General features: G+C 46.8%; 2 protein-coding genes across 3 annotated transcripts in view; one reads left to right on the forward strand and one right to left on the reverse strand.

Moving 5' to 3' along the window:
* The window catches only part of LOC130277649 (zinc finger protein 569-like), a 614,204-nt gene that overhangs the window by 290,982 nt on the left and 309,950 nt on the right, over window positions 1-13,272 (reverse strand). The gene's annotated exons all lie outside the window — the stretch shown is intronic.
* LOC130299747 (oocyte zinc finger protein XlCOF7.1-like) overlaps window positions 1-13,272 on the forward strand; it is a 113,154-nt gene that overhangs the window by 64,502 nt on the left and 35,380 nt on the right. The window contains exon 13 of the mRNA XM_056551489.1: window positions 6,033-7,356. Within this exon, the coding sequence (XP_056407464.1) occupies window positions 6,033-7,356 (1,324 nt within the window). The remainder of the gene's footprint in view (window positions 1-6,032; window positions 7,357-13,272) is intronic.

A 13,272-nucleotide genomic window follows, 5' to 3' on the forward strand; every position in this document is an offset into this window, starting at 1 on the left:
AGAGGACGGTCCGGAACGCCGGGGACAGGTGAGTGATCATCACCGCAGCACACGGGGCACCTTAAATGTCTATCCGGTGTCAGCTGAAGCCGTCTGCGCTGCAGGATAGCCGTTTATGCGATGGCCCCGACATACAAAAGCATCGTATTCCTCTGAGAGTGATCGTATGTTTAAATTATCGTATGTTGGGGCCATCGTAGGTCGGGGGGGTCACTGTAGTAGTAGGCAGCGTACAGCAGGGGTGGTAGTACTGTCTAATCGGTGACATCTGGCACAGACGGTATAACTCCCTGATCCATGTCTGATTCATTTTCACAAACGTGAGTTTTTCCACGTTGCTCGTTGATGTTCGCTTAGGGATGAAGACGCTGCCTGCCACGCTGAACGCTCTCTTTGATGCTGCACTGGAGGGTGGACAAGACAGAACACCCAGGGCAAACTAGGCAAAAGTTCTGATCAATCGTCTGATCAGTCTGGTAAACCAGAAGTCTATAGGGGAGATTCTGCTGCGCTGTGAACACGGCAAAATTTCCATTAAAGATATTTCTGGCACGGAAATCCCAGTTTCCGTGTCCGTACAAAGAATGAACACATTAATTCTTTGTGTGGCCCCTGCACAAAATCCATAGCTGTCTAAGAGACGGCGCATTCCTGTGCGGTCCTAGCATTGGCAGATAATGCCGGCGCCCCGCACTCTTCTGAATTTCCGCACAGAGTTTCTCCGTGTGGACATTCCGTTGTGCGAACATAGCCTTAGTAAATTCTGCATGTGCTTTATGAACTTCAATGGCATTCTGCAGTCTCGTTCACACTGCAGAATTTCCACATCGGTCTTTCCGCTGCGGAAATTCCGCATTCCGCAAAAAGAATGGTCCTGTCCTAGAGTTTTGTGGAATTCGGATGCAGAAGTCAATTAAAGCGAATGGGGATTTATTTATTAATTTTTCTCCACAAAATGTGGAAAAGATGCGAATTCCGTGTGAAATATGTGCAGATTCACCACGAAATTTAACAAAAGTAATGAATGGAAAGTAGTTTTTTCCGTGCACGGAGAACTCATGCGGAATCTCCGTGCACATATATGCAGAAAGTTGCGGAATTCTGCATGCGCATGGTTTGGCAGGAATTCTGCATCTTTATTCTGCCCAGTGAGCATAGCCTTAGATGGCAATGCCGCGTTCACATCGCTTTTAATATGTGTCGCTAGAATACAAGTCAGAATGCGGCTTTGCTCAGTTTGCTGGGTATTTTTGTAACTTATGGCAGTTCCACGGTATATAACGGTATTTCTTTCACCCCTCCCCCAAATCATGTGACCCGCAAGCTTTCTTCTGCTCCCCCCCCCCACCAAATCATGTGACCCGTGAGCTCTCTTCTGCTCCCCCCCCCCACCAAATCATGTGACCCGTGAGCTCTCTTCTGCTCCCCCCCACCAAATCATGTGACCCGCCTGCGCTGTTCTGCTCCCCCCCAATTAATCAGCCCAGCGGGGTATTACATATGTCAAGCACTGCCCTCCTCCTCTTTGTTGCGGGCCGACACCGGCGCTGGAACTCACTGTACGCCAGTGGTCTCCAACCTGCGGACCTCCAGCTGGAGGTCCGCAGGTTTGAGACCACTGCTGTACGCTGTATCCCTATGCCCGGGCTGCAAAAGATAAAGAAAATAAACTTTAACTCACCTACGTTGACCTTACGCTGGGGACAGGAACGTCTGAGAGCCGTCAGCCTATCACCGACCAGAGCGATGTCCCGCCCCGGCCAGTGATAGGCTGAGCCCACTGTCAAGTAAGAAGCCCACGTTCCAGGGCCGACGTAGGTAAGTTAAAGTTTATTTTCTTTATCTTTTGCAGCCCGGGCATAGGGATACAGCATACAGCAGTGGTCTCAAACCTGCGGACCTCCAGCTGTTGCAAAACTACAACTCCCAGCATGCCCGGACAGCGTTGGCTGTCTGGGCATGCTGGGAGTTGTAGTTTTGCAACATCTGGAGGTCCGCAGGTTGGAGACCACTGGCGTACAGTATAGAGTTCCAGCGCAGATGTCGGCCCACAACAAAGAGGAGGAGGGCAGTGCTTGACATCTGTGAGTAGTACCCCGCTGGGCTGATAATTGGGGGGAGCAGAACAGCGCAGGCGGGTCATGTATGATTAGTTCCCCGATGTGGGGACAGCGCAGCGCTGGGCTGATAATTCATTCCAAAGGGGGAGGGGCCCAACCGGTATTGCGGTATGGGAAAAATTCATATCGTGCATCGATCATATTTTGTTGCTTGTCCCAGAAGGAGAGGAGCGCCCCCAGAAATGACCCCAAGGTTTTTTGGTCTCTGGTCGACTAGCAGTGACGTGTAGCTCTAAAAAAATGCAGAAAATAAATGCTTTGGAATACACAAACCACCTGTGAGACTCCGCCCCTATTCCACCCAACTCCGTCCTCATGCCCCACCACCACACACACAATAAAATTATATAACACATTTATGTAGGTAAGATGATATTCCACGACCATACAGTGCCTATATAGTGGTAGATACCAGTTGTACACAGGATCAGTATACCATATAGGTCAGGGGTCAGCAACCCGTGGCTCCGGAGCCGCATGCGGCTCTTTTACTCCTTTGCCGCGGCTCTGTGAGACTGTCCCGGGTCCCGGTCACCCTCATTCCGGGACAATGCAGTGTCCTGGAATGATCTGAGCCCGTGAGCCGCCGTCACGGCGTTGTCGGTTTACTTACCTGCCCTGGTGCCATCGGAGCGGAGTCTCTTCTTCCGGGGCCACGTGGATCCTCACTGTCATGTGACAATGTAACGTCACATGACTGACATCGCCGCCCTGCGCCTCAGTCGAGGAGCGCCGCCGGAAGAGGAAGACGCCACGCGAGGAGCTGGTGAGTATGTAAAGTACATAACTCACTTGACAGCGGGGCGTTAACCCCTCACCCCGCAGCAGCATTCTCGCTGCCGCGGGGTGAGGGGGTTAACACTACCGCTGCCATGGGGCGAGGGGTAACTTAACCCCTCACCCCATGGCAGCGGCAGCGTTATCGCTGCCGCGGGGTGAGAGGTTAACGCTGCCATGGATTGAGGGGTAACTTAACCCCTCACCCCATGGCAGCGGTAGCGTTAACCCCTCACCCCGCGGCAGCATTAACCCCCCCTCTCCCCAGTGCATTAACCCCCCTCTCCCCGGCCCACCACAGGCCTGGGCCCCAAAAAAGCCCACCCCAGGCCTGGGCCCAAAAAAGCCCACCCCAGACCTGGGCCAAAAAAAAGCCCACCCCAGCAAAAATATATTTTACATTGTTAAGTGAAAGTCCTTTTTTTCTTCACATTGACAGCTGACTGCACGATCCTGTGTGTGTGTGTGTGTATGTATGTATGTGTATATATATGTATATATATATATATATATATATATATATATATATATATAATATAGCATTAAGGTAAGAAACAATATATGCAGTGTTATATTTGTTTTAAATGTCGCAATGGTTTTGCGGCTCCCAGTTTTTTTTTTTCCCTTCGGAAACAGGTCAAAGTGGCTCTTTTTGTCTTAAAGGTTGCAGACCCCTGATATAGGTGATTATATACAGTGACCATATAGTGGTAGATACCAGCTGTACACAGGATCAGTATACCATATAGGTGATTATATACAGTGCCCATATAGTGGTAGATACCAGCTGTACATAGGATCTGTATACCATATAAGTGATTAGGTACAGTGCCCATATAGTGGTAGGTACCAGCTGTACGCAGAATCATTATACCATATGTGATTATATGCATGACAATATAGAGAAGATATCAGCTGTACACAGGATCGGTATACCATATAAGTGATTATATACAGGACCATTTAGTGGTAGATACCAGCTGTACACAGGATCTGTATACTATATGTGATTACATACAGGACCACATTGAGGTATATACAAGCTGTACACGGGATCTGTACACCATATAAGTGATTATATACAGGACCAGATAGAGGTATATACCATCTGATAACAGTTACATCTAGGGAACTCACAGACATTCTTTCTGATTGGCGACGTCCTCTTTCCTTTTTTTCTGTTTCAAGATCAGAACGTCATGTCGACTTCTTCCAGCCAAAACTCATCGCTTAAAATCTGCAGGACAAACATGTTAGTAGGGATCGACCGATATCGTTTTTTTAGGGCCGATACCGATAATTGGTGCAGGTTAGGGCCGATAGCCGATAACTTATACCGATATTCCGGTATAAGTTATCGGCTATTTAACCCCCTGCAACACCGCTGCAGATCATTGATTTAAAGCGGGCGCTTTAAATCAATGATCTGCAGTGGCTTTTGCGAGGCCATAGGCCGCCGCCGCCACCCCCTTCTCTCCCCTACCTGTCAGGGTGGTCCGGGCCATCCATCGTTCATGTAGTGTCCGGGGGCGTTCCGGGTGGAGGGTGGTCCGGTCCGGGCTGTCCTTCTTCTCCGGCGGTCATCTTCTCCACTCCGGGCAGGCTCCGGCATAGTACGCTGTATAGACGCCGCTGCGCAGTGACGCCCGTGCGCAGCGACGCACCTGACGTCACAGCGTAGCGGCGTCTATGCAGCGTACTAGGCCGGAGCCTGCCCGGAGTGGAGAAGAAGACCGTGGGAGAAGAAGGACAGCCCGGACCGGCTCACTCTTCACCCAGAACGCCCCCGGACACTACAGGATGGAAGGATGGCTGGCCCGGACCACACCCCCATTAGGGGTAAGTTTAATTTTTTTATTGACTCGGAGGGTGGGGGAGGGGCCCTACCGGTATAGCGGTATGGGCAAAAATCCATACCGGTATACCCCCTAGCATCACGGTGGGGGGTGCGACGCGGTGCGGTGGGTCGGGGGTGCGGTGCGGCGGGTCGAGGGGGTGGCGGTCGCGGTGCGGGGGCGGAGCATTATCGGCTTATCGGCAAGATAATTGCCGATACCGATGCCCAAAATCGTGATTATCGTCCGATAATATCGGCCATACCGATAATCGGTCGATCCCTACATGTTAGACTCTGCATTTTTCCACTGCCGTCCCCTCCTCTACACATTCTCCCCATCTATAGTCTGTGAACTGTAATAATGCCCTCCTTGGTGTCCAGCACAGAAAAGGGCAGGTAGGTAACTATGTAGTTAGGTAGTTAAATATGTAGGTAGGTAACTAGCCAGATGGTTAGGTAGCCAGGCATGTAGGTAGTTAGGTAGCCAGGTATGTAGGTAGGTATGTAATTAGGTATCCAGATATTCGGGTAGGTAGTTAGGGGGCCAGGTATGTAAGTAGGTAGTTCTGTAGCCAAGTATGTAAGTAGTTAATAAGGGAGCCAGGTATGTAGGTAGCCAGGTAGCCTTGAATGTAGGTAGGTAGTTGGACAGCCAGGTATATAGTTAGGTAGCCAGGTATGTTGGTGGTTAGGTAGATACGTATGTTCATATGTAGTTAGGCAGCCAGGTGTGTGGCCCAGTTTAGGCAGCCAGGTATGTGGGGGCCCCATCCCTTCCTCTCCCCCCCTTTGTGCCAGGTTAAAATAAAAACAAAAAGAGATACTCACCTGTCCAACGCAGCAATCTCCCCAGGCCTTCCGCCGGCCGCGTTCTTAGTCATCGGCGCCTGCACTGTGCGGCGGGGGCAGAGGTCAAGTCTCCTCAGTGTAGGTTGCAGATGCGACTCACACAAAGCAGGCGTAAGCCGCACATACAGCTGAAAGCTGCGCTCGCCTGCCTGGGGAAATGGATCCCCAATAGCAGCGGTGGTGGCGAGACCTATATGCGGCCGGTGCTGGGACCATGTCTGAACGAACCGGCCGGTCAGTCCATCCCTGTGCACATATGTTAGCCAAGTATCCTTCCTCTACACAAGATTAATTCATTACGCAGTAATAGACAGGAACAACGAGAAGGCGTCTACTCCATGTTGGCTCCACAAACTGCATAAAAGATACAAGTGTTTATAGCCCAATAGGAATGTCCGACATTACTGTGCGGTATTAATACTAATAACAAATCCATTTATATCCTACAGGAAATCCCAGTAAGAATTCTGAGGGAAACATCATGTTATCCCTGAATGATAGAGGAGAAGATGGAGAGATCATGGAGCGCTCCTCAGGACAAGATGGAGAGATCATGGAGCGCTCCTCAGGAGAAGACCTCCTTACCCCTAATGTCCATCCAGATCCATCATATAATAATCCCCCTGATCATGAGGAACCGTCTCCTGACCAATCACACATTGTTACCACAAGGACAGATCAGAAAGGGGGGGGAAAGTTTCAACATGATGAATATGGAAAAAGGTTTACAAAAAAATCATATCTTCTTAAACACAGGGGAATTCACACAGGAGAGAAGCCATATTCATGTTCAGAATGTGGGAAATGTTTAACAACTAAACACGGTCTAATTTTACATGAGAGAACTCACACAGGAGAGAAGCCGTATTCATGTTCAGAATGTGGGAAATGTTTTATATCTAAACATAGTCTAGTTATACATAAGAGAACTCACACAGGAGAGAAGCCGTATTCATGTTCAGAATGTGGGAAATGTTTTAGAGATAAATCACATCTTGTTAGACATGAGAGAAGTCATACAGGAGACAAGCCGTATTCATGTTCAGTATGTGGGAAATGTTTTAGAGATAAATCACATCTTGTTACACATGAGAGAAGCCACACTGGAGAGAAGCCATATCCATGTTCAGAATGTGGGAAATGTTTTACACGTAAGTCAAATCTTGTTGAACATGAGAAAACTCATACAGGAGAGAAGCCATATCCATGTTCAGAATGTGGGAAATATTTTAGAGACAAATCATATCTTGTTATACATGAGAGAATTCACACAGGAGAAAAGGCATATACGTGTTCAGAATGTGGCAAATCTTTTCCATGTAAATCAAAACTTGTTTTACATGAGAGAAGTCACACAGGAGAGAAGCCATATTCATGTTCAGAATGTGGCAAATCTTTTACACGTAAATCATATCTTGTTTTACATGAGAGAATTCACACAGAAGCAAAGGCATATACGTGTTCAGAATGTGGGAAATGTTTTACATTTAAATCAAGTCTTACTACACATGAGAGAATTCACACCGGAGTGAAGCCATATTCCTGTTTAGAATGTGGGAAATGTTTCTCGAGTAAATCGGATCATATTAGACATGAAAAACGGCACACAGGAGAGTATTCATGTTCAGAATGTGGGAAATGTTTTTCAAGAAAATCAGATCTGGTTTCACATGAGAGGATTCACACAGGAGAGAAGCCGTATTCATGTTCAGAATGTGGAAAATGTTTTGCAGATAAATATACTTGTGTTAGACATGAGAGAAATCATACAAGGTAGCTGCCATTTTGATGGAGTATTTGGAAAAAAGTTTCATAAGGAAAACACATTTTAAAGTCATCAGAGGCTTTGTGAACAAGCTGTATTTCAGGCTGTTTATTTAGACATAAAATATCTAAAAACTTATTTTTTAATTTTCACGAGATCCAGAAATTTACTTTTTTGGCACACTCCCTACCTGTCCCCTAACTTCAGTGCCCCAAATAATGCCCCCCTTGGTGTCTTGCATAGTATGAGGTAGTAAGTGTGTTTGGGTGTTGGTAGTTAGGTGATTTTCCCTCCTCTATTATGTAATGCCTCCAGTAGGTAGGTAGAGAATCCCCCTATAGGGTAGAAGCCCCCAGTAGGTAAATGCTCTCAGGTATATAATGCACCTAGTAGGTAGGTAGTAGATGATTCCCCTCAGTAGGTTGTAGATAATGCCCTAAGTAGGTAGGTAGAGCCACCAGGGTAGGTACTTCACCAATGATGGTAGTGGCCCCAGGTGGGTCAAGCCCCCAGCGGTAGGTAGGTGGTGCCCCCAGTAGGTAGTGGCCTTATGTAGGTAGGTAGATAGTGCCTCTATGTAGGTTATGCCCCCAGGTAGGTAGTAGGTAATGCCCCAAGTAGGTAGTACCATCCAGGTAGGTAGTGCACCAATGTTGTTAGTGGCCTTAGGTAGGTAATGCCCCCCTGGTAGGTAGGTATTGTACCTATGTAGGTTATGCCCCCAGGGGTAGGTAGTGTTTCAACGTAGGCCCTTAATTTTTTTAAATTCCTCTGACCTTCCCGCTGATCCTGCGCTGAGGCCGGGCTCCCTTTGTCCTCTGAAGCGGCCCAGGACTTCTGTGGGTGGTGAAATTACTTCATCATACGACTATGCTCCTGTACATACTTTGCGCTATATGCCTACTGTACATAAAGCAGGACCCCCCCCCCCCCCCTCGAGGGCGGCCCGGTGTAGTGGAAGGAGCTTCTTTTGGGCCATATACATCTTAAAAATGCTGTTTTTTTCTACGATGCTTTTGTAACACTTGCTGTAGCAAAAAATGCACATATGGAAAAATCTGAAAAAGTGCGCACACAAAAAACTGCTTAAAAAAAATGTTCCAAGTGCTATAAACATTTTTGAACGTTTGAGACTCCTTTGGCCAGTGTAATGGGCTGATTTTATTTATTTATTTTTTTAAAGCTCAAAAATGAATCCTGAACTGTCCCCAGCCTGAGCGGGATTCATGGTGAAAAAACAGCTGGGATAATAAGGAAGAAAAAAACTAAATGGTCCCCAGGAACCTTCCTATTACTGGGGACTAAATTAAAATTCTCCTTATTTAAGGCCAGTGATGGTATAAAGCCATTTATTATTACATCATTGTTTTTCTCCATTTTTAAAATCACCTAAATAAAAAATGTAATTTCCTGCACGTGTTTTTTTAAATTATAATAAGTGTATGAATAGTTAATTATTTTGTTTGCTTTCATGTGGATACTGAGCCATGGGGAGCAGAAAAGAACTGTGTTGAAAGACCCATGTAACCAGGTAAAGAAACTATATATAGATGGTAAAGGGCATAAAAAGCCATGAATACTGAGCCATGGGGAGCAGAAAATATGAATTGTCAATTCATTTGGTCTCGTGGATACTGAGCCATGGGGAGCAGAAAAGAACTGTTAAAAGACCCGCGTAACCAGGTAAAGAAACTATATAGATGGTAAAGGGTATAAAAAGCCATGAATACTGAGCCATGGGGAGCAAAAAATATGAATAGTCAATTCATTTGTTTGGTCTCATGGATACTGAGCCATGGGGAGCAGAAAAGTACTACACCCCTATAAACATATTAAGAAAAAAAGGTGGGAATAGGCCGCGGTGCTGTCGTGACTACGAGGAAATAGAATTACCGGTGAGTAATTCCCGGCTTTCCACCTCGTCACGACCGCACCGCCAGAGAGAATACCAGAGAAGAATTAGGGTGGGACCACAGCCTTACGGACAAAAAACATAGAAGATAGATCAACAACATTAAAGGGGTACTCCAGTGCTTCAGCACTCTGAACATTTTGTTCAGAGCACTCGTAGCTGGAGGCTATGGGAGGGAGTGGCCAACACCACGCCTCCCATAGACCTGAATGGAGGGGGGGCGTAGCCGTGACATCATGACCACTGCCGCAGGAATCTGGCGTTGAACTCCGGGTGCTGCTGGAGATCAAGGGGGGCCCCTGCAGCAGGACCCCTGCAATCAGACATCTTATTACCCATCTTTTGAAATCGGAGTACCCCTTTAATTCTATAGTGACGAAAGAAAGTATGTGGAGACGACCCGGTGGCCGCTCCGCAGATTTGAGCAATGGTGGCACCTCTTTTTTTCTGCCCACGAAGAAGCAACAGCTTGAGCAGAATGGGCCTTCAGCTTTAAAGGGGTACTCCGCCCCTAGACATCTTATCCCCTTTTCAAAGAATAGGGTATAAGATGTCTGATTGCGGGGGTCCCATCTCCCTACAGCACCCAGCGTTCGTGCCGGAGGCTCGTGACGTCACAGCCAGGCCCCCTCAACGCAAGTCTATAAGAGGGGGCGTGGCAGCCATAGACTTGCATTGAGGGGGTGTGATGTCACAAGGGGCGTGGCTATGATGTCACAAGCCTCCAGGGCCGCACCCAGCATTCTAATCAGACATCCTATCTCCTATCCTTTGGGGGGGGGGGGGGGTGACTTTGAGGTGTCTAAACTCACTGGCTGGACGCCCCACTGAGTGGCAGCACTGCCCCATTAACCCCTTAAGGACCAACCCAAATAAACCTGTACGCCCCTGAAAGACCAGGCCTGTTTTTTTCAAAAAATTTTAAAAAATTAAGATTTTTTGCTATTTTACCACTAATAGGTTGCATATATTTATACTTACTGACCAGATAGTTCATGAAACTTATACTTTCAGATGTCTACTTTATTTTGACAGCATTTTTCTTGTTTTTAATTAACATTTTAAATTCATTAGAAGCCGAACAATTTAACTTGAAATTTAGAAAATTTGAAAAGTGCTTTATTTATGTGCTCTGCAAGGTTTTCAGAAATTTGAAGGTAGTAGAACATAGGAACACCCCCCCCCCCCCCAAATGACCCCATTTTAAAAACTAGACCCCTCAAGGTATTCACTAGGGGGTACAGTGAGTATTTTAACAACATACCCGTATTTTTCGCCCTATAGGACGCACCGGCGTATAAGACGCACCCTATTTTTAGGTGCAAAATCTAAAAAATTAGATTAGACGTGATGACGAGGAAGGAGAGCGCCGGCCATACAGGGGATCTCTGAACGGAGAAGACACCGAGGAGGCAGGTAAGGTCCCTCCCGGTGTCCTGTAAGCACTAACCCGGCTATTCAGCCTGACTGAACAGCCGGGTTAGTGTCACTTTCCCTTCAGACGCGGCGGTCAGCTTTGATCGCCGCGTCTGAAGGGTTAATACAGGGCATCACCGCGATCGGTGATGTCCTGTATTAGCCGCGGGTCCCGGCCGTTGATGGCCACAGGGACCGCCGTGATAGGGGTGTATTCGGCGTATAAGATACACCGACTTTTTCCCCCCAGTTTTGGGGAAGAAAAAGTGCGTCTTATAAGGCGAAAAATACGGTAGTTTTTTGGCAGGAATTATTACAAAGTGTTAAAAATGCGAAATTTGCATTTTTTCACAAATGCATCATTTGTGGGGCATATTTTTTGTACATCACTTCTGATATTGCAAGAAATGCCCCCTGTATTTTATTAAGCTGCTCGGCCCGTGTTTGGAAATACCCCCGCTGAGGCCATATTTGGTTCCTTGGCCGCTTGGTAGGACCAAGAAGGAGAGGAGAGGGGAGGAGAGGAGAGGGGAGAGGGGAGGGGAGAGGAGAGGAGAGGAGAGGAGAGGGGAGGAGAGGGGAGAGGGGAGGGGAGAGGAGCGCCATTTGGCTTTCAGGGCATCATTTTAGGCCAAATGGATTATTGGCCGCACTTCATGCCTGCAAAGGGTTTTAGCTGCCAGAACCATACAGAACCCCCACAAGTGACCCCATTATATATACAGAACCCCCACAAGTGACCCCATTATATATACAGAACCCCCACAAGTGACCCCATTATATATACAGAACCCCCACAAGTGACCCCATTATATATACAGAACCCCCACAAGTGACCCCATTATATATACAGAACCCCCACAAGTGACCCCATTATATATACAGAACCCCCACAAGTGACCCCATTATATATACAGAACCCCCACAAGTGACCCCATTATATATACAGAACCCCCACAAGTGACCCCATTATATATACAGAACCCCCACAAGTGACCCCATTATATATACAGAACCCCCACAAGTGACCCCATGATATATACAGAACCCCCACAAGTGACTCCATTATATATACAGAACTCCCACAAGTGACTCCATTATATATACAGAACCCCCACAAGTGACCCCATTATATATACAGAACCCCCACAAGTGACCCCATTATATATACAGAACCCCCACAAGTGACCCCATTATATATACAGAACCCCCACAAGTGACCCCATTATATATACAGAACTCCCACAAGTGACCCCATTATATATACAGAACCCCCACAAGTGACCCCATTATATATACAGAACCCCCACAAGTGACTCCATTATATATACAGAACCCCCACAAGTGACCCCATTATATATACAGAACCCCCACAAGTGACTCCATTATATATACAGAACCCCCACAAGTGACCCCATTATATATACAGAACTCCCACAAGTGACCCCATTATATATACAGAACCCCCACAAGTGACTCCATTATATATACAGAACCCCCACAAGTGACCCCATTATATATACAGAACCCCCACAAGTGACTCCATTATATATACAGAACCCCCACAAGTGACCCCATTATATATACAGAACCCCCACAAGTGACTCCATTATATATACAGAACCCCCACAAGTGACCCCATTATATATATACAGAACTCCCACAAGTGACCCCATTATATATATATATACAGAACTCCCACAAGTGACCCCATTTTGGAAACTACACCCCCTAAAGTATTCATCTAGACAAAAAGTGAGTACTGTGAGTCTTTTGTGTGGCTGGAATGGATATAAAAGTCAGTGAAAAAATAAAAATGTTCCTTTTTATTCACAAATGCATCATTTGTGGGACATATTTTTTGTTCATTGCATCTGAAAAGTAGAAAATGCGCCCCATATTTTATTACGCTGTTCGTCCCATGTTCGGTAATACCCCCGCTTAGGCCATATTTGGTTGCATGGCCACATGGTGGGACCCAAAAGGAGTGGAGAGGAGAGGAGCCCCATTTGGCTTTCAGGATATCATTATACAAATTATAGGCCGCACTTCATCTTGTAAAGCATTTCAGCTGTCAGAACAATACCGCACCCCCAGATGAGACCCCATTATATATACCGCACACCCAGATGTGACCCCATTATATATACTGCACCCCCAGATGTGACCCCATCATATATACCGCACCCCCAGATGAGACCCCATTATATATACCGCACCCCCAGATGAGACCCCATTATATATACCGCACCCCCAGATGAAACCCCATTATATATACCGCACCCCCAGATGAGACCCCATTATATATACCGCACACCCAGATGTGACCCCATTATATATACTGCACCCCCAGATGTGACCCCATTATATATACCGCACACCCAGATGTGACCCCATTGTATATACTGCACCCCCAGATGTGACCCCATCATATATACCGCACCCCCAGATGTGGCCCCATTATATATACCGCACCCCCAGATGTGACCCCATTATATATACCGCACACCCAGATGTGACCCCATTATATATACTGCACCCCCAGATGTGACCCCATCATATATACCGCACCCCCATATGTGACACCATTATATAT

Source organism: Hyla sarda, chromosome 1 (assembly GCF_029499605.1).
Source record: "Hyla sarda isolate aHylSar1 chromosome 1, aHylSar1.hap1, whole genome shotgun sequence".
NCBI classification, from domain to species: domain Eukaryota; kingdom Metazoa; phylum Chordata; class Amphibia; order Anura; family Hylidae; genus Hyla; species Hyla sarda.